A 26,864-nucleotide genomic window follows, 5' to 3' on the forward strand; every position below is an offset into this window, starting at 1 on the left:
ATCGGTTAATCCATTTCTCAGATATTGTTGGGAGAAACAAATACAGTTCCATAATCTGCCATTATCCTGGTTTTTGGCCAGACTCTGCAGGAAGAGCAACTTTATTGAGAGAGACACATTCACACTGTACGGTTTTGTCAGGAAGGGAGAGACAAGAGCTGTATAGACACAGTGGATGGCAGACAGTCTTGGTCATCTCTCTGTAAATGTTTGCTCACCTGTGGCCCTCTCAGGGCTGAATACCAAATCTCATACTGTTCTAATGCAGACATTCCTTCTAAGGTTTTCCTGCCATGGCAGCTATTTTCCCTGTAGGACCTAGGTATATATCAACTTGTTGGGATAAGAAACAACTCCAGAATCCACTCAAATGCTTTGTGCTGAGCATCCTGCAAGGCTGTGCATGTTTGGGTCTCACCCACACATGTGATTCTCTTTAAGTCACGGGAGCATACTGCTGCCAGAGGACTGTCAGACACTTTCCCAGTGCCTCCCATCTTGCCATTCTGAGGAAACTGCTTTGCTTTTGAGTCCTGTTGTTGTCTAGCCTTAGACCATGGGTAAAACCACCTGTATCAAAGTTCTCCGAAGTGCAATAGAGCTGGTGATTCCCAGATTGCATCAAGATAGCCTAGCTGGAGGGAGAGGTTGTCCTGGCTCTGCTTCTGTTTGCACAGGGATGTAACAAACACTGTGAGTACTTTTGCCATATGCTTATCTCCAGTCACTAGGTCAGACACAGTGAGTCTGGCACTGCAGCTGTGTTGTTTTCTCTTTGGGCCCATGCAGCACCAGTAAAGGTCCAGGAGACATGGGAACTTGGCCAAGGCAGAGAAAGCTTTGTGGATCCTGGAATGTGGGGTGATGGGATGTTCACTGCTAAGGGTGATAAATAGAACTGGTATCTGAGTTCATGGGGAATCTCTTATGGGTGGAAGGAAGATCCAAAACCAAAAAAGGTAAAACGTGTCGATTGAGGTAGGAAAAATTTAGTGATTGAAATAAAGTATTATATTAGTAGTAATGATAGTAATGGAAAGGGGAGAGAGATGGGGGAAAAAAAAGAGTAAAGCTCAAGAAAAATAAGTGAAACACAGTACAGTTAATTACAGCTCACTGACCAATGCCCAGCCCATTCCCAAGCAACCATTGATGTCTCTCAGCCATCTCCCCCACAGTTTATATACTGGGCATGACATTCCTTTGGAACATTCCTTTGGTTTGTTCAGGTCAGCTATCCTGGCCACATTCCTTCCCAGCTCCTGGTGCACCTGCTCACTGGCAGAGCATGAGACAATGAAAAGTAAATGAGTTAAAGCACTGCTTACCAACAACCAAGACATCAGTGCATTTTCAAAATTATTCTCGTCCTAAGTACATCACTGTACCTAAATCAAAAACAGAGCACCATACCAGCTACTATGAAGAAAATGAACTCTGTGCCAGCTGAAACAAGGATGCACTGGCTTTCAGCAGTCATGGGGCAAGGGAAGTGGAAGATGGAGCAAATTAGAAACCTGCTGTCAGTTCTCATGTTTTGAGCCAGGGGTCACAGGACAGGAAAAGAGGGAATGGCTTGTCTCTATCAAATTCTGCCTCTTGGTGGTGGAAAGAGAAAGAAGTCATGGACCAGAACTCATTAGGAAAATCAGGAAGTCACCAAGCAAACAAAAATTGTGATTCATTTTCTCTTGTTAGCTCTCAGCCTCTGCACAAGGGCCTGAGGCACAGAGAAGTGAAAACAGCTGTCCACACCTGCATAGCAGCATGGGCCGTCAGACCTGACACAGGAGCTCTGCCAGGGAAGCAGAGGTCCTTTTCCCCCAGCCTCTTTTCCAGAGAGAGCTATGTGGTGCTATGGCATTGTGCCTGTGCCTTTGCTTGCCTATCAGGATTTTTGGGCTGTGAACCATGTCATGTAGCGCCCATGACTGTGCAGGAGCAGAATCCCATGCTACTCTTCACCTGCTCTCTGAGTTCTGGCATTGGAGCAGAGCTATTTCCTCAAGCCCAGGAGGACTAGAGGATTGTGGCAGGCATGTGGAAGTAATGAACAGAATAATGGTGCCACTTTTGAGGAGAGGATTTATGCAGGGAAGCCCCTGAGACATTCCTGATATAAACAAAAGCCCCAGTAGAAAGCTGTACATCCTGGATGTGTTCTGAATTAGCTGTGACCATCCTGACCCCGAGCTCTGAAACAGCACTAATTACATTCACCCCATAGGGAAACTGTTTGAATGAGAATTAAATTTCAGAGATGCTCAGGCATCTCTACATCCCAGTGAGTCTCCCTGTTTCCAGTTCTGTGCTAGGATGCTTTACAGGGAGGCTGAGGGCTCTGTTTCTAGCAAGGTCATAGAACTTTTTGGAGCTTTCTGTGGAGCTGCTCAGTGACTAGTTTTGGGCTTTTCTACTTGGGCCAGTTTCTGAGCAAGAAACTGTTTTTTCTTTGAAGCCAGGAAATAGTGTTTTCTCAATGAGCAGAAATCATATTTCCAACATTCACCCCTTTCACCCTATTTCACTTCGTATAGTTCCTGATTTCCGTTCTCCTTTGCATCTCTATTGCAAACACAAATAAGCACAAGTGTGCACACACACTCCTTCCCTTTGTCAGCTATTACTTCTGATTCAAATATAATTGGCCTCCATTACTCGAGGTAGAACAGTTGGTTTTCTTTCATGACCCCAGTAATGAACCTGCAAATCCATCATTGATCCCAGGAATTGACAGACATGCCTACATTTCGTATTTGAATGCCTACCTGTTGCATTTTGTTTCATTTTGTAGTCCTTGTTTCTAGGGTCACATGTGGTCACAGGAAACCGTGGAAATTTTTGTTGCTGTTGATTGGGAGGAAGCTGACTTCTGAGACTGCTCATTTAGAATCATAAGATTGGAAAAGACCTTCAAGATCACCTCTGGGCTAATACCACCATGGCCACTGAACCATATCACAAAGTGCCACATCCACTTATTTCTGGACTACTTTTAGGGATGGTGAATCCACCACTTCTTTGGGTAGCCTATTCCAATCTTGACCACCCTTTAGGGGAAAATTTTTTTCCTAATACGAAACCCAAACCTCCCCTGACACAACTTGAGGCTGTTTCATCTTCTTGCTGTTTCTATCACTTCATGCTTGGAGAAGAGACTGGCCCTCATCTTGCCACAGCCTCCTTTCAGATAATTGCAGGGCAATAGGATCTCCCCTGAGCCTTCTTTTCTTCAGATGTGACAACCACAGCTCCCTCAGTCACTCCTTGTGGGATTTATGTTCTGGACCCTTCACCAGCTCTGTTGCCCTTTTTGGGCACACTCAATGTCTTTCTGTAGTGAGGGGCCCAGACCTGAGGACTGGATTCAAGGTGAGGCCTCACCAGTGCCGAGTGCAGGGGGACAATCCCTGCCCTGGTTCTGCTGGCCACACCACTGCTGGTACAGGCCAGGATGCCATCGGCCTCCTTGGCCCCCTGGGCACACCCTGGCTCATGTTCAGCTGCTGTAAACCAGCACTCCCAGGTCCTTTTCTGCTGGGCAGCTTCCCAGCCACGCTGCCCCAGCCTGCAGTGCTGCAAGGGGTTGTTGTGACCCAAGGGCAGGACCTGAAATTCACTTTGTTGACCCTCCTACAGTTGGTCTCAGCCCATTGATCCAGCCTGTCCATTTCCCTCTGCAGGGCTTTCCTATGCTCCAGCAGATTGATACCCCAACCCAAACTGGTGTGTCTGCAAACTGACTGCAATCTGACTATTTCAGATAATTGATAAAGATTAAACAGAGCTGTCTTTGACGCTGAGCACTGGGGAGCAGCACTTGTGACTGGGATTTTTTGATTCCTGGAAATGCAGGCTTTCCAGCCCCAGTATCCCTGGACCTGTAGGCATTTTTTTTCTCTGAACCCTACCACTAATTGCAGCTTTGGACAGAGCCTGAGGCCCCCAGTACCATGGGTGGCACAGATTAAGAAATATGTGGAGAGATCAATGTTGGTGCAGTGTTGTGCTCTACTTGGCAAGCCTTTTCCAGTCCCAGTACCCCTGCAGGTGTAGCCTTCACAGTTCTTCCCTGTACCCTAAACCTACTGCTAGACCGAAATGGCAATTTGGGATTGAGATTGAGATCTCAAATTCTACAGGTAGTCCAGATTGAAAGGAGGTGGAAAGAAAAATAAGATCCTTGATCTATTGTGACCTGCTCTCACAGGCAATGAAACCAGTGCTGCAAATCTCATGCAAATATGCTACAACTTTGGGGCAAATTCAGCCAAGCATTTCACAGGAGGAATTGTTGGGAATGCCAGAACCAATAGAGGTTCCCAGCAGTGGCTGTGCTTGAGGTCAAGAGAACAATGAGTGACAGTAGCATTTGCACTGAACAGGGATTTTCCTTAGGAAGTGCTGATTGCAAGGAGATACTCTGCTGTCCTAATCACAAGCTAGAACACAGTATCTAATAACTGAATGCAATATAGATGAGCTTAATAGCACTGAGTCTGCTGGGATTTTCTGAGCAGTTCATTATTTATGCATAATACAGGCCCTTCAGCCAACATTCTGGCATGCTGTAAAACAGAGAAATGGGGCTGGAGGGAAAGTGAGCAGCCCTCCATCTAAGGTGGTTGCTGGAGAGACTGTAGTAGATCTAAAGGGACAAGAAAATGGCAGCAGTTGGCTCAACCAGAGGAAAACAGAGCAACTCAAAATAGGGTTTTGTGATTTGGAAATCTTTCTTTTCCCCTTTGACTGCTAGTAACGAGGCTCTGCAAAAGTCCAAACTTATGCATGGAAGTGGGTGAGTTTTCATACTGATTCACTTCCTAGGAACCATCTTACACATATAATGAAAAAATGCAAATGAAACTATTTTAAAGAAAGGAAGAAAGAGTTGGGTTTTGTGTTGGGATTTTTTTGGTTTTTTTTTTTAAAAAACCCTTTAGGGAAGCTTATGTTCTCCAATCTGCTTTTCCAAAATGCCGTGACTCCAGCTTCCCAATCACTATGAGAAAACAAGAGCTCTTTGAATCTCTTTCTTATCATTTTGTGCTGTTTGTCTGGACAGGAGACTTATTTATATGCCAGGCATAGTCCCTATCACTGATGGAGCTGAGGAACAAGGAGAGTTTACCTTTGTACATCTAAACTTGGATTATTTGTACATTTTCAGTGCAGCATCTCCTCACACCCTGAAGTCACAGAGAATTCAATGTGTTGCTCAGTAAGTTGTTCCAGTGTTTTTTTACTCTTGTGGTTCTGTTGTCATTACTTAATCTAAGCCTGTCTCATTTCGGTTTCCAGCTACAAGCTCTTTTTATGCCTTTGTCTTCTCACATAACGAGCTATTTGTTATCAGCAGTCTCTTCCTCATGTAGTCTCAGACACCAGAACAAGTAATCTCTTAGCCTTTTCAGTATGCAATCCAGAAAGAGTCTCTTTAGCTATTCACCACAAGGCATGTTTTCCAACCCTATATTTATTTTTATAGCCCTCTTCTCATTTTTTCTCAACATCATTCTGTCAGCATGGCCACATGTATTAAACAGGCTTTCAGAAATTATCTCACCAGTGCAGATGTGATGCCCATCTCACAATATGTTTAGCGAGCTTTGGCTTAATCATCCAAGGATTTGGACATCTTTGGACCACAGAATTAAGCTGAAAGCTGATGTTAATGGGTTATGTTAACTCAGGCTCCTCTTGGAGTCATTGTCTCTTTCCTTGCAAGAGTGACACATTCTTTCCTCAACAGTTTTCTTTCAAGAACCTTTACATTATCACCTTTAAAGGTCCTTACCACCCCAAATATTCTGTGGTTCTGCCAATATCCAGGACAAATCGAATGAAGTTCCCAAAAGATTATTCCATCAGGCAAGCCAAATTGTCCTGTAAGAGGTACTTCTTTATCATTTACTGCTATGTGCTTTGTATCTTCTAGAAATGTTGGTTCTTGTATTGACACAGGAGCTTAGGGATGGTGATTGCCACTTATCGCTGCCTTTGTGTGGGAGGGGAGGAAGCACAGCCCAAGCCAGATGTGCAAAAGTGTGCACCCAGCCACACCAGCTGCAAACAGATGTGAGGTCATTCAAAAACTAAAGGTGGTCATGTGTGATGTTGGCTACACAGCCTGAACAGGGTGCTTTATAATTGATATCCTTTAGCTTTGCCAAGCTGCTGTCTGGATCTCTGACCTTGATGGAGATGTGAAACAGCATCAGTTTAAGAGGTTCATGTGGGTTCTTTCTAGAGATGTCTTCCTAGAATAGGCGTTCCCTCTCACTAGAGAGATCCCAGTGGTGCATGTAGCCATTTAAAATTTCTTTTTGAACTCTCTCAGTTAATGTGTTTTTAATCTGCTTAATGTGGGCTGCATTTGAGTAGTATTACATCTTCAATTAGTCTGTCGTGTGGAAGTAAGCCAGGTTCTTTCCAAAGCCTGAGGATGTTATGACAAGATAGTTACTTTTCTTGTTGCTTTCTCAAACACAACCCGGTTTGTCTGCCAAGGACCCATAAAACCATATTAATCATCATTCATTTTTAGCTTGGAAGGTTGCATCCCACATTCATCTTCCATGAGTTTTTTTATGGAATCAGTGAGGAATAAAGAGGTTTATTGCTGTTTGTTCTGAGGTTTCATCTGCTCAGGTTGTCCCAATGATTTGGTTTGTACCTCCATAGGCAGTGCTTGCATGGAGGGTACAGAATAATTTTATCTCCTCTGGTGTTCACAGGGTGCTATCACAGACTTTCCCTCAATGGTCCAGCTGGACAAAATTTTCCCTTTTCTACAGAAAAGATCCCTTTTCTACAGAAAGTAGATATTTTACTACTTTCTGTGTCATTTTTAAGATTTTTATGATCGGTTGATAGTCTACCATTTTTGTACTGATGAATTCAGATCAGGGTACATAGACCTAGCCAGAGTCTTACAAACAGACATAGTCTGTCTTTCCTACTTCTCTGGCTTGTATCACAGATTTAGCCACAAGTATTTCCAGATTTAAGTCCACGCATGTTCTTTCCAAAGCTGTATGCAGAATTATATTTAATTCCTGCCTACTACAGTGGTATGTCTCAGCAAATGTTGCTGAAGCTGGTTTCAAATGTCCTTTTTACCTGGGATAGCTGATTCTGGGAGATATTATTATTTATTACAGAGAGGGCAGAAGGAGCAGGATGCTGTGCTGCAGTGTGTGCTGGTGCAGCCCCTCAGAATGATGATTGCTGGTGGATTGACTCAGGCCAGGATCCACTTTCAGATCCTGATGCAGTGAGTCAGAATGAGGAAGGAAACAGCCTTAACTTTTGTGTCCCAGGAGAGTTGAGAATGAGAATAATGAAAACTAATGGAACCAATTTCAGATGTGTATGTGTTGGACCAAAATCCAAGAATTGGAAGAAGAAATAGGTCGCCCTTCCCACTCGTCCTGTGTTTCACCTTGGCTGGAACTGAAGCTCTCCTTGGCCAACACAAAGAAGTGAATGTAGGAGTTAGGCCTACATTGCAGGGATGCTGCTCATCCAAAGAGTTCTGCTGTACTGGCCCAGTTTGAGGTCAGCCATGGAAAATCGAATGTCAGATCAGATTTATCCTGTGAATGAGACTTTTAATAAACTTTGCTCTCCTGATCCAGGTCCAGAGGAGATGGGACAGAGCCGATAGCCAGATGGGGACGTTGAGGAGCAGGCTGCTGTCCTTGAATGGTTGCCAGCTCTCTCACTGGCCTCCTTTCTGTGCCTTCTGCTGCAGAAGAGACCCCAAGCCCTGAAAAGTGATTTCTGGGAGCCCACAACACATGTGAGTTCAGAAGTGAAAGTGGTCTCCCTCATGCAGGAAAGACAGGGGCTGCAGGGCTGCACCTGCTTCAGCAGCAGAGCTGGTGTGCCTTGGGAAACATGGAGCCAGCATCAAGAGAAAACAGAGAGTTCCCAATGCAGGAGTAAGTCCTCTACAGCTTGAGTCCATATCGTTCTCTGAGGTGGGTGATATTACCCATTCCTGAAGAAATGGGACTGCCAGATCCTCTGCTGCCTCCAAAGGCAGGCAGCATCTTGTGGAATAAAGTGCAGGGAGATGATTCTCTGTAACCAACAATCTGTTGAAGGTACGTTCATGAAAAACTATGACAGTACTAATAGACAGATAAAGTATTTTTTTAGTAATTAATTAATAGAGGAGGAGTTGGGCATAGGTCCTTATGGATGTCACATCTTTTAAATGTGTGCAGGTGATGGCGTGAAGCATGGAGGGGAAAAACAGGATGTACAGATGGCACAGATTGTGGCTGTTTGGCAGCTGGCTTTTTGAAGTCAGTCACTGTTCTGAAAGACCTCAGCCATTTCATCTGAAGACCTCCTGAACCCATCCTCATTTTTCCATCCTTTGCCCATGATTGATTTTATCTACCTTGATTCATCCCAAAATGATGATGACAATGATGAAGCAGTAACCATCCAGAGAATGACAGTAAAAATGCTTACAGTAAAAAATGTTCTTGCCTCTCCTTTCTCTTTGCTATATATACTGATCCCATGTTTTTAAATTGCATGCATTTCTTGAGTTCCTGTATGCACTGCCCCCCTTGTTACATTAATTCTTATGGGAAAAATTGCTTTGATATCTGTTGACCTCAGCTGTTTCATCTATGAGCCTGAGTGTTTGCCATAAATCTTTTAGTTTGAGCATCCTTTCAACCTCTTTCGGAACAGTTACGTTTTCATTGTCGTCATCTTCCTCAGATGAATCAAGACCAATCAAGGGTGAAGGATGGAAAGTTGGGGTAATGATGGCAGTTTGTAGAGCAGGATATTAAACAACTGGCAGCAGAACTCTGAGGTAGCAGATAGAGAAGTGATGGAGAACTGAGCATTGCTCTACACAGAATTCTTCATCCTTGGTCCAAATTCCCCACTAGGCCTGAAGGAGAAGCTGAGGAACAGCCTGTTTTGTGTGGGGAAGCTTGTCTTCTTTCCACTCTGTAGATAAATGGTGAACCCCTATATTAAGTCTTCCTGGTCTAGCTTTGCCCCACACATCCTTTTTGTTTGTTACTGTGAACAAAGGTTTCAAAGTAAACATATTAAGGAGTGGTGGTTAGTATTTGATTATATTAATTGCTTTGGATGGCCTTCCTTCCCCTACTGGGCTCTTTTTGACTTGGATCTCTTCCCTTTCCAGCTCTGGTCCCACCTCACTAACATTAAAGCAGGTCTGATTTTTTAATCAGTGTTTCTGATTCTGGCTGTGCTGCCTCTCACTTTGCCTGCCTGTTTGGAAAGCAGCTGTGGAGGGATTGTCTTGTGGTCTCAATTTAAGTTTTCAAACTGAAAACAGAAGTTGATGTAATGCTGTGGTCCAGCTGTGAGCAGAAGACTCTGATGCCCTGCAGCCCTGACAATAACTGCATTTCTAAGGCAGGGGCTCTTCTCTATTTTGACAGGATTGCAGTCCTCAGAGGTACTTTTCTCCTGCAGCCTCCCTGCTTTTAAATTTCAGTTCTTTTATTAAAGGGGTGTAAATATATGGAAGTAATTGAATTGTTATGGCAGCTGGCAATGGAACAGGAGCTATTGGATTGATGCTTGGAGGCAGCAGTCACCTCTGCCCAGTTGCTCCTCTGGTTGAGGGTGCTCTCGCCTCCAGGAGACAAGGGGGAATTCAGACAATTCCTTGTAGGAGGCAGCTGCATTCTCTGGACAGGAGCCCCGGTGGTGGCACTAATTGGACATTTCCTGGAGTCCAGAGATTTCTCAGTGTGTCTGCTATGGGGAATGTGCAGGCTGGTGCCTGTTTTCCTGGCCAGGTGAGCTCTGCTGTGGCACGCAGCACTTGGAGCACAGGAGGTGTCTCCTGTCCAAGAGCAGGATACACTGCCTGGGTTTCAGGTGTGTGTTAGACTCAGCTTACTGATCAACTCATCAAACAAGGGGCACTGGGAGTTCGTGAGAGATTCATGGGGAAGGGGGGCACTGGCCACATCAATGCATTTCATTCATTCTGCATTCATCCCACCTAGCAGAGCTGGGAGGGCTGGCATCACCTTAAGCTCCCTGTGCACATGCAGGACAGAGGCTCGTATGCCAGCTAGGAATTCCTGCCATCTGAATCATCCTCTGGAGATGTCCCTCTCACTTAACAGCCTTGGAAGAAGATGGCATTCCTAAGATGATAGTTTCAGTGAATTAAAATGTGATAAATTTGGGCTTTAAAGTCCTGCTTCAGCTAGCACCAGCTTTGCTGTCAAACTTGGGGAGGGGAGGTTATCAGTCCTTTCCCAGTTGTTCCAAATCTTTCTCAGGAATGTGGAGGGCCTGTACTAGGATGATGAACTTCATAGATTAGCTGTTTTCCCTCTATTTTCCCTTCTTTACACCCTGGGGATAGTACAGAGTTGATTACTAGGACATGAAAACACCTATGGGGAGGACTTGCAGTAAGCTTAAACTTCAGCAAGGGAATTAGGTTAGATAGTAAGAAAAATTACTGATAAACTCTGAAGTAAGAGGAAATATGTGGATTCTTTGCTTTGGAAAAACCTAATTTATTCTTTTTTGTGGGGTTGGTTTTGGGTTTTTGTTCTTTTCCTTCGTTTGCACTGGCAATGAGTTGCTTTATTCCCAGAACTGCCCAGCTGAGTAGCTCACCTATGAATTATTGAATAGTAAGATAACTGTTTCTCTGCCAAAAGTTAATGCATATAGGATGCTTTTGGGCAAAGCATATCATTGGTTGGCTGTTAGTGAATGTTTGCATCTAAACTATTTATATGCTGTTGGGAGTGGCGTGTCACTGCCAGCCCGATTTGTTAAACAGAGGCATTAATAACAGATGCATGGGTATGAGGTGACACCTTGTTATCTTGTGGAAGACGGGCAGAACCTGAGTGAAGCATTGGTGGTCTGGCACTGCTACACATGGGAGGGCTCCCCTCTTGTGGGTATGTGTGTGGGCAGGAGAATGAAGGCTGGGCAGAACCACCCTGGCTGTCATGCTGCTTCACTGTGTTATAATTAGTGAACTTGGTTGGGAGCTAGAGAAAATATTTTCATGTTAATCTGGGGGAAAAAAAAAATCTAAGTTTGGGGTTATGCCATTGGTCTGGCAGTACTTTGGGCTATTAGTTTTGAAATGTCCACTCTCATCCTCTGTATTTCTCCAGTGAACAGCTTGGCTGGTTGGGTGGTGTATGCAGCAAGGGGGGAAGGCTTTGCAGCATGCAGTTCACATATAAATGTGCATGTGTTTTCTGTACATGCAGCATCTTTTTCTACTTATCTTTTTCAGTTAGGGAAGTGCACTGTTTTAAAATGAGACACTGGAAGGTAGGTGAGGCATGGGAATGGGGTGGCTTTACACTGCAGAAGAATACTTGTCTTTGTAGCATCTTGTTAGTGTGAATTAATTGGGCAGTGAGTCTGAGTGGCATTCCAGCATGTCTGGGACAGATCTTTTTTTGAGGAGGCCTATCTGTGAGGCTAAAGGTCTGGAAATTCCCACCCAGGATGAACTTTCTTCAAAGCACTCTGTAAAGCAAGCAAGGGGTCTCATGTATTAACCAGCATAGTTCATCATGCAGAAGAGGAAATCCTTTAGTAAATCCCTCTTTATTAATAGGTGAAGACTGTTTGAGCTAATTGGCTTGGAAAGTTCAGGGAAGAGGAAAGCAGAAAAGCTGGTAGTGAATACATTTCATTTGCTCTTCTTTTAAGAGCAGTCAACTAGCTCAGAACTAAGCATTCTCTGAGCCCTTCCTCTTCAGACCCTGCACTCACTTGTCTAGCAGAAAATTCACTCAAACAAATTTGTTTTCTTTGAAATAACAATATTTGCAACTTGGCTTTCAAGCACTATGCAAAACCCACATGTTTTATCTCTTCATGCATGGAGAGACTGAAGTGCAAAGGTAAAAGCCATATAAGATAAAAGAATGAGATTTGGCTTTTAGCTGAAGCAGGTTGAGCAAGCCTTCCTGTATCTCCCTTCTTCTAACTACTCAATTATATATTAAACAAGCACATGAGACTGGGCTTGCAAATATGGGTTGGATATTTGTCTCCACATGGAAAACTGTTGGTGCCTAATGTGTGTTCCTAGGGTATGGGGTGTAGGTGCAGTTGCAAGAAACAGAATTGCTCAGCTGTGATTTCCCAGCCCTGTGACAATAAAAGAGCTTCTCTTTTGTTCAGGTACAGAGTTCTGGTCTCTCCTGGACTGAAACCATGGAATTTTCTTCCTGCTATGAGAAAAGGGTTGCAGCATCTTTGCTGTCTGTGATATCTTTCTTGCCCCAGGTTATGGGGTTGAGGGTTGGAAAAGGGAGGCATCCCTTGCTGAGGTTGCTTTGGTTGCCTAGAGAAGATTAAGGAAGACTGCATCCAGCAGTCTGCAAAAGGATACCTATAAGAAATTAAATGGATGCTGGATAGACTCATATAGGTCTCAAAAGGTCCAAATTGCTGCCTGTGCTGATTTGCTTTCTAGAGAAAAATGACTCCCTGTTGTCATTAGCTTCTTTGGATAACGAGACACAGCTAAGAACTGTAACTAACCACTCTGTGCAGTCTGTCATGCCAGGTTATCTGTGTGTTGTTTGCAATGCTAGTCCTACAAATGGGTGGTCAGCTGGGTCTCACCAAGGCACATGGTGAAGACCAAGGTCAGGAGTCCCACTGGTGCTGTGATGCATGGCTAAGCTTTGAGGCAGTCAGTCAGTAGGGTGGGATGAGAGCTGCTGAAATTAAGCAGCTTTCTAATCCAGCACAGCTTGCTATTTTCATCACTCGTGTCACATACTGCACTGTCTAGATTTAAATAAAAATTTAAAGACTGGTTCTGGAGGATAGAGGAGAGGGTATTTCTCACAGACAGGGAGTTCTGGGCTAAGAGTGGAAGGACCAGAATATGGATCCCAATATGCAAGGGATAGTGAAAGTAAGGATGGACTCCTGCGCTGCTTTTGTCTGATCTGTGTATGTGTGTGACCTTGATCAGGGCATCTTTCTCTTCATGCCTCTCCTTTTCCCCATGACATTGCTGTGCTGTGGTGGTCTCTGCAGCAGAGGGGGCGTTGTGGGAAATAAATTCCTGTAGCAAAATAAGAATGTAGCAGCCCATGGCAGCTGCAGACACTGGTGGTACAATGCTGGCAGCTCACCACCCACAGAGATGGCTGTTGTCAGCTGTACATGGCTACATGGGGGACAGGGCTGCTTGTGAGTCAGAAAGCAGATTATGAGAGAGCTCCCTAGCTCTGACAACCTTTCCAAAACAAGCCAGCATTTGAGATTTGGTCAGGTTATGCTATTCACTGTTACCAAACTGCAGTGGGGAAGTGGAATTTACATGTGTCTTGCATAGTAGTGCTGTCCTGTGATGTCTGGGATGTTCAACCTTCTCAACTATTGCCTGAACAATTTGTGTGATGTCCGTTCACTCAATGCTCCCCTGTTCTGCAGATCCTGGTTTGTCTTTAAGCTTGTCACTGATTTCTATGCATAAGTCCTCTTCAACAGGAGCCTTTCTTTGCCTTTCATCCATACTGGGTTGAGCAGCCTCATGACAACATTGCCAGTTTCTAATTCAAGGGATTTTTTTTCTCTCTCTATTTACCCCACAAGTAAAAAGGTTCAAAGTGCATCTCTGCTATCCTGGGATGCTCTGACTTCCATCACTGGTGAAAAAAACATCCCTGCCTTCTGGGGGGCATCTGAATTTGATGGGAACCTGCAGCAATCTGAGAGCATTGCAAAGGCCAAGTATCCCTTGCTGAGCTATGCCCAAGCAGGACAGCACAGTGACAGTGAAAGGAGAGACTGTGGTCTCTCCGTTGAGCTCTTGTAAGGAAAATCCCCAGTTTAGTTTTACCTTTTCTCAAGGCTAAAACTAAAACAGACTTAAACCAAGCAGCTATAACTATAAACTGTGAGAAGACACTTCTGACTCACCTAGCAGGATCAGCATTTCTGTTTTGGTTATTTGCAGTAAAATTAAGGAAATAAGAGGCTATTGGGACGCAAAGCAGCACTCCTTGGTGCTTGACATCTCACTGTTGTACTTCCCTCTCCGCTGCCCTTCCTCACTGTGAGCCATGTTAGCTCACCAGCCCTTCGGTGCAGAGCATCTGCTCTGGCCCACAGGAGGAGCTGCCTGCAGCCCAGCTTTGCTTTAGGCTGCCTGGCACACTGGAGTAGGTTGCCTGTGTTTGGCTCACTGGAATTGCTCCTAACCAGCTAATTCTGCTGCAAAGGCAGAGCACCCTGCCTTGTGTTTTGCAGCAGCAGCATCTCAACAAGGCTGGTGAAGGACCCTCACTTCAACACTGCCTCTTTACCCCTTTCATCACTGCTGTTGCCAGCAAGCTCTTCTAGAATTAAGCTGTGTGCTGAGAGAGAACAGTAATTGTCTATAATTGTTTGCTGTGTTTCTTGCCAAGGGATCCTGAAGTTCTCTATGTGCACAGAGGTTTTTTTACCTTCTGGAAGCCTAGCAACTTGCTGCCTGCAATGTGGAAGCTGCTTAAAAGAGCACTTCTGATACAGGTGCTGGATTTCAAGGGAGATACAGGAAGGAATTTGAGGAGCCTCTGGACGAGGACTCACCTTTGGAACTGGGCTAAAAACTTAAAGAGCATCATAGCAGCTTAGCAAGCCAGAATAGCCAAATACAACTTCCTTACAGCCAGCAAAAATGCTGCTTCCCTGTGAGTGTAAGAAGCACCTTGAAAATCATTATCCTTTTTGCAGCTCCCTAAAGGTGTCTGTGCAGGGCTGATGTCACAGGTCTCTCCTCCAAGACAGCCCTCCATGTCAGGTGTACTGGAGCTGTTCAGTTCCCAGTTCTGGGGAGTAGCAGCACCAGCTCATTTAAACAAGCTTTCCTTTGCCTTTAAGCTAGAGAAAAAGAGCAGAAACAGAAAAGGCTGTGTTGTTAGTAGTCAGGTTTTATGGACTGAATCCCTGCCTTTGTGGTGAGTCTGCCTTTTGTGTTTAACCTCCTTGAACAAGTGTGAGCTCCCCAGTAGGCATTGGAGGCCAGAGCTGATGTCTGGCTCTGTAATTGCTGTTGACCTTCCTTTGTTTTCATATTCATTGGGAACCTTAAGGAATAACTGACCCTTGGTGTAGTTCTTTATACTTTGTAGTGATGGGATAACCTGCTTCAGCTGTCTCTCCAGAAAACCCAGGAACTCCAGGACTACCTGGAGAGTTAATATTCATTGGGTGTTTTCTAGTGCAAGAGACAAGAGGAGAAAATATAATCAATTTTTAATTGATAGACACTTTCAGACATTCCCTTTGCAAGATGGTAACACAGTCCTGGAGCCTGTCCCAGTGCAAATCAAGTAAATCCCATTTTCCAGCTGAAGAAGACGAAATATCTTCTGTATCCTTGGCTGCCCTGGTGTTCCAGTGACCTAAGGAAGCCTCTGGAGCTTCCCAGCCCTGTTCCTCTGTGACCCTTTACCAGCCCCAGACACTCCCACAGTGAGGCCCAGGAGGGCACTTTCCTTGCAGCACATCCTTGCAGGTGGCACATTGTCCAGTTTCAGACCTTTTCCTCTGTCCCAGCCCCATACCTGTCACAGTTAGATTCAGTGAGGGAAGCTGCTTTCCAACCCCTCTCTCTCCTCCTCAGGAGACAGACTGCTCTGAGTACATCTGAAGTGGCTGTGCCATTTTTCTGAGCCTTCTTTTTTTCTTCTCTCCCCTTTTTCTCTTTCTTTTCCCTATATCACCAGCTGTCCTAGATTATAATGTGAGACCCCACTGGCTTCAATTAAGGATCAGATGTGACTGAAGAAATGGGATAGCAGCTAGGGATGGAGATGATACATGCACGGCACTAGGTCTAATCAAACAACTTCTCACATAATTCTCACTGTGAGGTGGGAGACGTGCGAGCCAAAGGCAAGTCAGCACTCGAAGCACTGGCAGAGACACATCCCCAGGAAAGCCATCCCTAATGAGCTGACCGTGCCGCTCAGCACGGCAGCCCCAGCTCGGGCAGGGCTGCTTTTAATCCACCTAAGCACAGCAAAGGGCCCAAAGACAGAGCTGAGAACAGGGTACCTGGAAGGCAATCAGCCACGTCAGGTGCCAGGTGGAGGGGATGATGGGGGTGGTTGTACACGGGATACCCACAGATGCATTTGTGCCCCCTGGAGATGGGACACTGCGTGCATGCAGCACCTTCATCTGTGGTGAAGATAGAGATGTCACTGGTGTCACAGAGCTGTTGGGACTTGCTGGGGTCAGGCTATGGGAGGAGACTGGTGTGCTGAAGCCCTTCCCAGCACAGCTCTTTTGAGGGCAGCAGGGATGCAGAGGGACCCATGGTTGTTGGTGCACCCGTGTCTGGGGCACTGCAGATGCTGGGGGTTGCATGTTTTTGGGCTGGGCTGTACTTGGCAACTCTGTGGACCTTTAGAGGAGGCAGATGCTCTGTAGATCTCTAGGGCATAGAAACTGTGGAAGAGCACTTGCTTTGAACCTGGAGAAGGTCAGCTGTGATTGTGCTGAAACGGCTGTAAATCAGTTCTCCCTCTCACATTCAGGCTAACAGCTGTTTTGTGTTCAGGACGCTTTTCTCATTTTAGATGGAGAGCTTCTGTTTATCCCCACACTGTAAAGTTTTAATTAAGAGTTTATTGCAAGTGAAACATGTCTATCAGAGACAGTGGGGATTTAAGTCCTCTCTCATTGCGTTAAATAAGGAATAACCCAAACAGTACCAATTCGACTTTCTCCTTGCTGTGCCTCAACCATGCCCAAATCATGAGGTTCCCATAAATTTTTACAAGTGCTAAAAAACTGCAAAAGACATAGTAGTCTCCCTTTGCTGAGGAGGTGAGCACACATCACCATTCCCATTCTCACACTACTGGCAGAGAAGCTGACATGGATAGATGTGACTCACTTCCCAACATCAGGGAATTGTTGCTAGAGATAAAAATAGGACCCAGAGTCCCTGTAGCCAGTCTGTGATGTGTTGTATTGATGTATTTGGGAGGGGCCCTCCAAAACCCTTTCAGGTCCATGGGGAGAGCTGGTGCAGATCCCTCCATCTAAACACAGTGTCCTTGATAACCCTGCCAAATATTGACAAGAAGAAAGGACTGCTTGGGAACTTACCTGCCTGCTCAGGGAGTGCATTTTGTGCTGTATTACAGGACCAGTCATTCTGATTAGATCTGAGGATTGAACCCAAGCTGTGATGCAGCCGCTGGTGCTGCAGTTCTCACCTGAGAGAGCAGAGCTTGGTAGTTCCTCCAAGCAGTGCTCAGTGTGGGATGAGTGCTTGCTAAAGGTCACCCCTGCCTCATAAGTGGGAGAGAGGTAGAATGTGGCCCCAGCCCAGTCAGAAGGGAATGTCAGATGACTATTGCTTTTGGTGTGATGGATCCTGGCTCCAGCCCCTTGGAAATCATGGGTACCTGTCTTGTCAGAGGTGCTCGGGGTGGCCGTGCTGGGTGAGGCAGCTGCTCCCTGATGCATCCCTGTCTGTTGCTCTCTTGGGTCTCCAGTCCCACCCGTGGTGGAGCCGGCCTTCCAGGACGTGCGGCAGGGCATGGGGCACGGCGTCACCCTGCGCTGCACCATGCTCAAGGGCAGCCCCATGAAGGTGGCCACCTCCGTCTGGCGCTTCAACGGGAGCCTCCTGGCGCAGCCCCTGGCAGAGCAGCAGGACTACTCGGAGCTCAGGGTGGACAGCGTCAGCCGGGAGACCAGCGGGAACTACGAGTGCAGCATCTCCAATGACGTGGGGGTCTCCACCTGCCTCTTCCAGGTGTCTGGTAAGTCACAGGATGCATATCAGAGCAAGCTGTTGGATGGGGTCATGTATTGATGCAGGGGACCCCCAGTCAGGGAATAATGTGCTCTGGCTCCATGATTCAGGAGGCTGAACAATTGCTTTATTAAGCTGTATTATATTACACTAATACTGTACTATAACTATGCTAAAGAGATTCTCAAGAAAACCCTGTGACTGTCCAGAGACAGCCACGACACAGCTTTGACCTAATTGGCCAATCAATCCAAACCATCACCTTCAGTAAACAATCTCCATAACACATTCCACATGTGCCAAACAACAGGAGCAGCAAGAAGAGATAAGAATTGTTTTCTCTTCTTCTCTGAGCTTCTCGCTGCCTTTCCCACGAAAAATCCTGGGAGAGAGAATTATGTCTCTCTCTGTTCAGAGAATGTGAATACCACAGTCATGGGAAGCTTGCTCCTCATAAACTGGTGCCACTACAATGCCTTTATTGCTTCCTGTGTGCCCAGCATTCTGTTCAAGAGGAATAATTTTCCAGAAGCCAGCAGGGAGATCTGTCTCCATCATTTAGGCAGATGGACCTGGAACAACTAAGTGCTCACCTCTGTTAGATTTTAGCAGTGTTTGACCACTTACAGGACTTAAACTCAAGGCCACAATCAACTTTGAAGCTTGGACAACCTCTATCATCGATAAGTATTGACCAAGGGGAAGTGAAAAGCTCTGTACATCCCTCCAAGAGGCTTCAAACCATCTGATTTCCTCTTTAAAAGCAAGGAAAGAAACAAAAAGAAATAAATAAAACCTGTATTATGTATTCCCATGCCTTCCCTATGACTCCTGTCTGTTTGCATCATACAGTGCTTCCTAGAAAAAACATGAGCTGGGAATGGTCAGTAGTATACAGTAGATTTGCTGCTCACAGTTTTCTTTGAATCCATCATCCCCTGTAACAGGGCTCCTCTGCAGCACTTGCAACTGCACAGAGGGACGGCAGACTTATAGCATCTAAAACTGCACATCTGACCTGGCCTCTCCAGCTGATCATTAAATCTGCTTTTCCCATGACCCCACAACTGACTTGGGCACAATTTTCTAGAAGAGCTCTCCCATGAAGTTGCCTTAATAAGCAATAAATTCAGTCCAAATACTCAGGTTTGAGTCCAGGGCCAATTTATAATATTTTCAAGCCTGGGTTGAAAAAAATGAGAATGAGTGACATCCAAAGAGGCCTGATTTTGAAGCAGGCCTTTCCTAGGGTTTGGGAAAGCTCAGGTATGCTGTAACTCTGGGATGCTTACAGAAATGGGGGAACCCAAACTACTTCTACTATTTGGGTCCCTTTTCAGGACCTTGCTCTCACCCCTTAAGATTTCCTGCCATTTGTCTTGCAGTGAGTTTTGCTTGAAAGCTTTGGCTTTCCCTCTCTACCCTTTTCATATGCTTGTAACTCTCACATCACTAAGTGACAGCAAACCAAATCCCTCTATGAGCCATCACAGAACTGCATCCCTGTCAAGCCTGGGAATGCTCCCAGGAATTTCTTGCTGGTGGCAGCAACACATACTCATTGGCATCCCGTGTGCCATGCTGTGCCTCAGATAAGATCCACTCAGCAGAAAGCAGGATTCATGCCTAGAGACACTGATCAGGAAAGCAGCAAGCCTTTATTTTTCCTGCATCCCTTCTCCTTTTCCAAGACATTGATATCTGATTGTAGCTGTTCAACTCCAGACATCTCTGCCTGTGTCCTGGACAGTTACAAATTAATTAGGCCTTCTGAGCCTGTAGAGCAACCTGAAAAATATTCCAGTGACTAGACTGCTCTACTTGGACTCAGGATTGCTGGGGTTTTAATTCCCATCAGCCACAGCCTTCCTATTTGAGCAGAGAAAGTGGCATGGTCTCTTTTTGGTTTTGTTTCTTCTCTGTGGAAAAAAATACTAAAAACCTTCCTATGTGACAGAAAGTGACTAATTTTTGACTGTGGGGTGTTCAGGTGCACTGAAAATACAGTACATGTATGACCAGGATAGGATTATTTTATTCTATGGATGAGTTACTAGCTTTCCAAAATGTTTTGGAAGGATAGTGAAACATCCAACCCATTCCTCTTGAGGAAGTTATCAGGGCAGCCCCTGCTGTTCATCATCTGCTCCCTCACTGGCCACAAGCACAGAAGAGCCTCAAAGAGAGACTTCTCTTTGGATAATCTTCAGCTTTTCCCATCAGCTGTAAGCAAAAGACAAAAGTTTCCAGCAGTAGCAAAAGCTTCCAGAAGGAAGTTCTGTAAGTATTTTGATATGCAGCAATTCTATCAAAAACCACCTGTTTTTTCTAACTTCTATTTCTATCTTGTAATCAATTAATAATGAATTAATATCATACAAGATGATGATTATCATCAGTTCTGATTTTATTCCAAAATCCATTATAAAGCTTGACTTCCATAGTCAATACAAGTTGAATAAGCAGCAATTAGTCTCTGAGGTGGTTCTGAACTTCTTGCTTGCACAAAAATTCAAGTCAATAAAAATAATAAGAGAAAAAGGACTTGGAAATAAATATCAATATTATACATCTGAGTTCATAAAAAATAAACATTGAATCCTGTCGAGCCTAATTATAACCACACAGAATGGCAGGGCCGGTGATTACAATGGAAGGGTGCAGCAGACCTCCTGAGGAGATGGTGTTTATTCCTGTTCTGCTCTCCAGCATCCCTTGCTACCCAGACATCTTTCTGGTCTCTGCTGGTTCACACTGGACCTGAACCCAGACACTTGAGTTTTCATTCAGGTCCAACTCCTGCCTGGCTCAGGACGGGACCTGGCAAAAATTGAAGTTCACTGGGTGAAATGATCGAAATGATCGAAATGATCGTGATTTCAAATAGGGCAAAACCATTTGTGGGTAAGACCTGTGCTCGCTGTGCATTAGTCCTCCAGCTGCTGGGCTGCATGGCAGGAGCCTTCACATTCTGTTTGGTCGTGATTCAGGACAGAAACTGCTGGGCAAATGACAGGTACTCCCTTCTTCTCTGAACTGCTCGTTTTCTCTCTGGTACTTCTTTCCTTCTGTGTTTCCCTTCTCCAGCTGCACTTTGTTTTTAAGGAGAGACGTGGGTTTGAAAAAGACATCTCCGCCCCTGCCAAAGCTCCCACTGCTTTTACCCAGGCTGAGGTCAGTGTCCTCTTTGCTGCCGAATTGACTGTTGTGTTACAAAGAGGCTGGAGCGCTGTGTTGCCAAGGCAGGGGAGATGCAGAAGGAGCAAGGTCTCCTTTTTAATGCCATGGTCTCTGTGTGATAAATAACACTTTTCCTATGACCTACTGGCCAAATGATCTTTCCTCAGGGTTTGTTAGCAGGAGTCTCTGTAAAGCAGCAGATGAAACAGGAGAAATGCCAGTTTAAAGCTGTTACTTCAATCTAAACTACAAAGCAAGAGAGAAAAGATTAGAGCTGGTTCCAGCTGGAGAACTGGAGTTGTTCCCACCTTCTCAGGTGCTGGTCATGTCCCACTGGTGTGGCAGGGCTGCTAATCCTCCCAGCAGTTTAGGCTCTGAAAGCAGTAGTGATTCACAGAAAACAGTGGCACATTTGTGCAAAGTAAAGGTGTCCATTGTGTTAGAGGCAGGTCAATAAGCTGGGTGAGTGAAGCTCTTCCACTCTCACCACATCTCCTTGTAATTTCTGTTCCCCTTGATCCCACTCTTTTACTTTCCTCCCTCTTTTTTCTTTTTTCCCCTCCAGCAAAAGCTTATAGCCCAGAGTTTTACTATGACACTCCCAACCCCACCTTGAGCCAGAGGCAATCCAAGAATTACTCTTACGTCTTGCAGTGGACCCAGAAGGAGCCTGATGCTGTGGATCCCATCCTCAAGTACCGCCTGGAAGTCCGGCAGGTAAGGTCTGCTCTCCTGCAGCCCCATCATATGGCCTTTCAGGAGGCAATTACACCAATGTTTTCTTGCTGATTAAGAGTTGAAAGCGATGAAATTGGCAGATCCTGGTGGTCTTGCACCTTCCCCACTGAATGGAAGAGACAGGCCAAGTGCACAGCTCAGTGTTCACTTTCACCTCTGGGGCTGGGTACAGTTGAGGTCTTTCAAAGCCCTGTGGCCCCCGTTGGGCTATTCATGCTCAGTGTTTTGAATGAGATTTTAGTGGGAACAATGCCTTATAGTCATTAGTTGGTGGTGTAGATTTTGTAGGCCAAAGATTCAAACGAGTGGAATTCCATCCTCCTCACTCATATGGAAAAAAGGGAATAAGCTGAAGAGCTCTCCAGGCAGGAACTGCAGGAAAAAGTCAATGGCTGTTTGTGTTGAAGGGCTTTCATCCTGTCACACTAACTAAGCTGTTTGGACTGTATGAACTCTGCAGGGGAAGAGAAGTGGGTTTCAAGGTTTCTGAGTTTGAAGGAAAATCATACTGGGGGTTGGGGGCTGGGGTAGAGAACTGAGTGAAATCTGAAGACATCACTGGTTGGAGAAGGTTAGGGAAAAGAGTTTGATGTTTTTAAGGAGCACATTATCTTAGCAGGATTGCCAGGTGCTTTCATCCACGTCCAGCAAAGCGCCCACATTCAACATTTTTGAGAAATGGGGACACGTGAAATTGGTAGTTCGTACCATTCACTGGTAGCTGAGAAGCAAATGCATTTTGCAAGGAAAATTTTGTTTACTGTAGATAGAAAACAAAATAATTAAAAAGATTCAAGTGTCTCTTTCCTCCAGTTCTGCACAGTAGGCTCCAGTTTTATGTCTCCATTTGATTGTGAGCTCTCTGGGGTGGGACAGCCTTTGTTTGTTACTCACACCGTATGGAGCACGTTGTCAGTACTTAATAATAATACAGGACCCGGGGGAGCCTCTAATAATGAAGGCAGTTTGTCATAGTAGATCTTCCCTCTGAGCCAAGTTTTGCTATTATCAGCACTGCAACTCAATGAACAAATTTGTGGGTTTTATCCTTCTCCAGTAAATTGAGGGTTTTTTCCTGTTTGCACAGTGTCTAAAAGTAATCTTGGTTCTATCCTTCTTTGAGCTCCTACTAAAAGGGATCAAGAGAAGGGAAAATCCCTTTTCTGCTTTAAGTTACAACATGGAGGGAGCTGAGCGCCGTGCAAATCTAAACACACTCACCCAGTTTGGTTCATACCCCACTGGTTACTGCTATTACTGCTTTGCAGCATCACGATGTAGCTGTGACTGCTGAGTGTTGTGTTTTAGAGGAGCATGACACTGAGGCTCAGCTGTAGCCCAGTCATTTGTATGGGAAAGCTCTTAGAAATGGCTACAGGTGTCATCCTGGTGGCCTGGGACTGAATAAGGAAAGGCAGAGAGAGGAGGAGTGAGGAAAGCTTTGATCCCACTTCCACCAAGCACGAGAAGGAAACACTTTGTTGTGATACTGCTGTAAAAAATGAACCCTTCCCTGGCTGAAACTAAGACACATTGGAAAAGGTTTTCATGGTATTGCCTCCTCCTGGCTTTTCTCCAATGAAAACACTTGCATTTCATGGTGAGCTCTCCACCTCCATGAGCCATACTGAGGTCTCATGGAGTCCTTTTCATCTCCTTGTCCCAGAGGATCACATCCAGCCTGCTGCTTCCCTCTGTTCATGTGCTGCCTTCCTGGTGTTTTCATTTGTGGCATCTCACTTAGGCTCCAGCCTTGTGCCACCTTCTGACCTTTCACTCCTTCCCTTGCTCCATCACCCTCTCCCATGTCCTGCAGATTCTGCTGCTTTATCACATCTTATTCTGTGCTGGGGCCCCTGGACTAAGCCGTGCATCCTTCTGTTCCATTGTTGGACTGCAAAACATAGTGGCCTTAGCGAATATAACTGAAAAGCCCAAAAGCCTAAAAGTGTTACTGACTGGAGAGCTCTTAAGAAAGGGGATTTTTCTGCCTGAGTGTGGAGCTGCTGTTTGCCTGTGCGCACTCCTCGCTGGACATGCTGGCTTTCCAGGCACCAGCTGTGGTGGCACAAAAATCCTCCTAGAGAGCTCGGATTGGAGTGGAATATTCTCCTTAGGTGAAACAGGCCTTACACGTGGCCAGACAAAAGTGATTTATTGCCAGCATCAAGCTGGGGAAAGCTCACCCAGCCAGCCCAGCCCACTTTCTCCCCCAGTCCCTGGAGTTCTGCAGCCCCAGTGGTCATGGCAAGGGCTCTTCAGGATGAATGAACGTGGCAGCCTGCAGTCTTGGGTTAGTAAGGGGCTGTCAGGGGGAAGAGGGGATGAAAAGATGAGAATTAACTCTTGCTGAGCTGGAATCCAAAAGGCAACCTACTGGGATGCCCACTGATTGCAATTTAGTTTGCTGGTTTTCATTTCACACTCCCTGGCTTGCTCAATGAGCTCTTGGCATATGTAATGTGAAGATGCCCAAGTAGCAGGATGCTTTGCAAGGCACCTGGGAATGCTTGAATTAAATTTGCTTGCTGCAGCTGCTGAAATTGGGGCTGGGTGAGAGTCAGAGTGCTGCTTATTAATTGGCTGGCACCGTGCCTCCTCCAATTCTTCCTGTTCAGAAGCTTCCTAGGGCATTACTGGGGGGATTGCAAGCAGTCTGGGGGAATTTGGTTTCCTAAGCAATGTGTGGGGGCTCCCAGCAAGATGGGCAGATGCCCTTCCACCAGAGCTGATTGTTCCCAGGGCTGCAGAGCAGGCTGAGTGGCACAACAGACGCACCGGTGCCAGCAGAATAAGAATTAACTTTTGATTAAAACCATATAAGCAGCTTGACAGCTTGGAGCCACTGACCCGGCAAAGTGCATATGATAGCAACTTGGAGCAAGCTTCTTGTGAAGCCTCTACTCTATGTCCCAGCAGAGAGGCTGTCATTTCCTGGAGGGTACAGTTCAGGTGGGCTTAGGCAGTGGCATTGCTGACCACAATTCAGAGGGGAAAACGTGCCCAGTGAAGAAGAGCAGGGCCTCACAGCCGTCTGTCCTGACAGCTTGGCTGGTTTTTCCTTCTTGCTGCAAGGCAACTGATCCAAATGCCAACCACCTTGCTCCACCTTACCCAGGGACCTCGATGAGGTCACAACCTTGGGTGGTTTGGTTGTGGGCAGATGCCACAAGGCTTTAGGGCTATTTGTTTGGTCAACTTCTTTTTCTTCCATGTATTCTTGCTGTGTAGAAAAGGCTCTGAAGTACTGCCTTCCAACTGAAAATTATTTTCATTGCTTGGGGATTCAAAGCAGCCTCCCCAAACCAGATCTTTGCTTAAAAAATAAAAAGCCTTTTAAGTTGCTTGTTTCTCTCTATGTATTTTATACCCGTCCCAGGGCTCTGCTCTAACATTAAAGAGAAATGAAAAGCCATCTAATTCTGCAAGCAGGTTTCATCATGGAGGAAAGATCTAAGTTGGGCTGGTGGTTATGGTTTTGGGGGATTTTTGTGGCAGAATAACTGTGCACTTAATGAGCTGGAACCCATCTGTGACCTGAGGCTGCAAGAGAAAGAGGAAGGAGAAGGTCTTGGTGCAGCAGGAAAGTTTAATCTTCATTGTTCCCCTCAAGGCGACCTGAGGCTGCTGTCTCCTCTGTACCTTCTCATGCACAGGCTCAGGCCAGAACTGGGCCAGCTTTATTCCTGGCTTTCCCCTCCTCAGAGCAGGCTGAGTCTACATGCCAGACAAATTTCAGGGGTCTCCCTGAAATTTGCACTGGGCCAGGCCCCAGACCTATTTGCTAAATTGCTCCCTGGGTTGTCACTTCAGATTAATTCCTGTCAGGGAGACCGTCTAATGAGACTGGCCCTGTGCAATGCCTGAGTAATTGTATGGTCCCTCTTTGTTTGTACTTACATCCCCTCCATGTTGGATAAATATTCCCTGCTGTCTACAAAACTCATCTGGGCTTGGGAGCCGGCTGCCACTTGCCTCATCAGCCAGCCAGAGCAGCATTAATGAGAGCTGCGGCCGTGGGGAGCCTGCATACCATGTGGGGAGGTGACAGATAACAGAGCTGTTGGGACAGACACAGGACAGGGGCGTTAGCAGGAATTTAATGACTGTGATTAGAGTGGAAGGTTAACTCTGCTGACCGCCATCCCAACACAGCGGGAGAGGTTTTATGCCAAGGTCTGAGGACTGTGGATCTGTATCACTTCATTTCTGCCTCTGAGTTGCTCTTTTTCTCTCCCCTGAGCCCATTTGGGCAGTGTCTGTCTGCTGCAGCCTGTCTTTGGCTTCATGGGCTCCCGGAGGCGGCCAGCCCTCGGAGGGCAGGGGGGGTCTCTCCCTCTGAGCACTGAGCAGGGGTGGTATTGCACCACAGGAGGGTGAACAGCAGTGCACCTGCCCACACTTTCCCGTGAATGTCTGCTTGAGAATGCCTTTGGGTCCCAGGTTAGAAATGCTGTGGCTGCAGAAAGGTGATGTACTTGAGCAGTGGTGGCTCTTGCAGCTGCCCAGCCGCGTATCCTGGGAGGTGAACAAAATTCCTTTTCTTGAACAGGATTCCTTTTCTCCTGCACATGCAGCCATGGCTTCAGGCAAGGATCGGAAAACGAGCAGCTGGTGCCTTAGGGGGTGCCTGGGGGCTGCACCTCAGAGCAAGGGAGGGGAGGACGGGACACCAAAGGCTCGGTGAGGAGGCAGCTCTGCACAAGGCAGAGTCCAGTGTGGCAGAACTCGCTTTACAGAGGCTCTGACATTTTGCTGGCTCCACAGCACAGTGCTGCCATTGCCAAGGCAACCGCTACACACCAGGTTGGGTCCACAGCCCTCATCCCAAGGCTCTCTGGTGCATTGTGACCCCACTGGCCCCATCCTGTGCATTCCCACAGTACTGTTGCAGGGAGGTTTTCAGCTGGGGGATGCTGCAAGAGCTAAGGAGGTGATATCTGCTTGAGGACTTAACCAAAAATCAGTCAGGGCTATCCTAGTTCTCATACTAGAAGATGAAAAGCTTAAAGAAGAGTTGCAGCTTTTGAGCTAGGGAGGTATCCATCCTGCTCTGGGTAAAATATGCTGTGTGGTGCACTGGCCTGGTGTTACCTGGAAAGAGAGAATGTGTTGCCACATCCACCAAAAAATGGATCCAGCTGACAGGCTGCTT

The 26,864-nt window shown here is 46.0% G+C and overlaps 1 protein-coding gene across 1 annotated transcript in view; it reads left to right on the plus strand.

The window, feature by feature from the left end:
• MDGA1 (MAM domain containing glycosylphosphatidylinositol anchor 1) overlaps nt 1–26,864 on the plus strand; it is a 138,527-nt gene that overhangs the window by 73,262 nt on the left and 38,401 nt on the right. The window contains exons 9-10 of the mRNA XM_054280137.1: nt 17,529–17,798; nt 21,537–21,688. Coding sequence (XP_054136112.1) covers nt 17,529–17,798; nt 21,537–21,688 — 422 coding nt within the window. The remainder of the gene's footprint in view (nt 1–17,528; nt 17,799–21,536; nt 21,689–26,864) is intronic.

This window comes from Melozone crissalis, unplaced genomic scaffold (genome assembly GCF_028551555.1).
Source record: "Melozone crissalis strain CALT ecotype California unplaced genomic scaffold, PUWL_Pcris_2 ptg000027l_1, whole genome shotgun sequence".
NCBI lineage: Eukaryota > Metazoa > Chordata > Aves > Passeriformes > Passerellidae > Melozone > Melozone crissalis.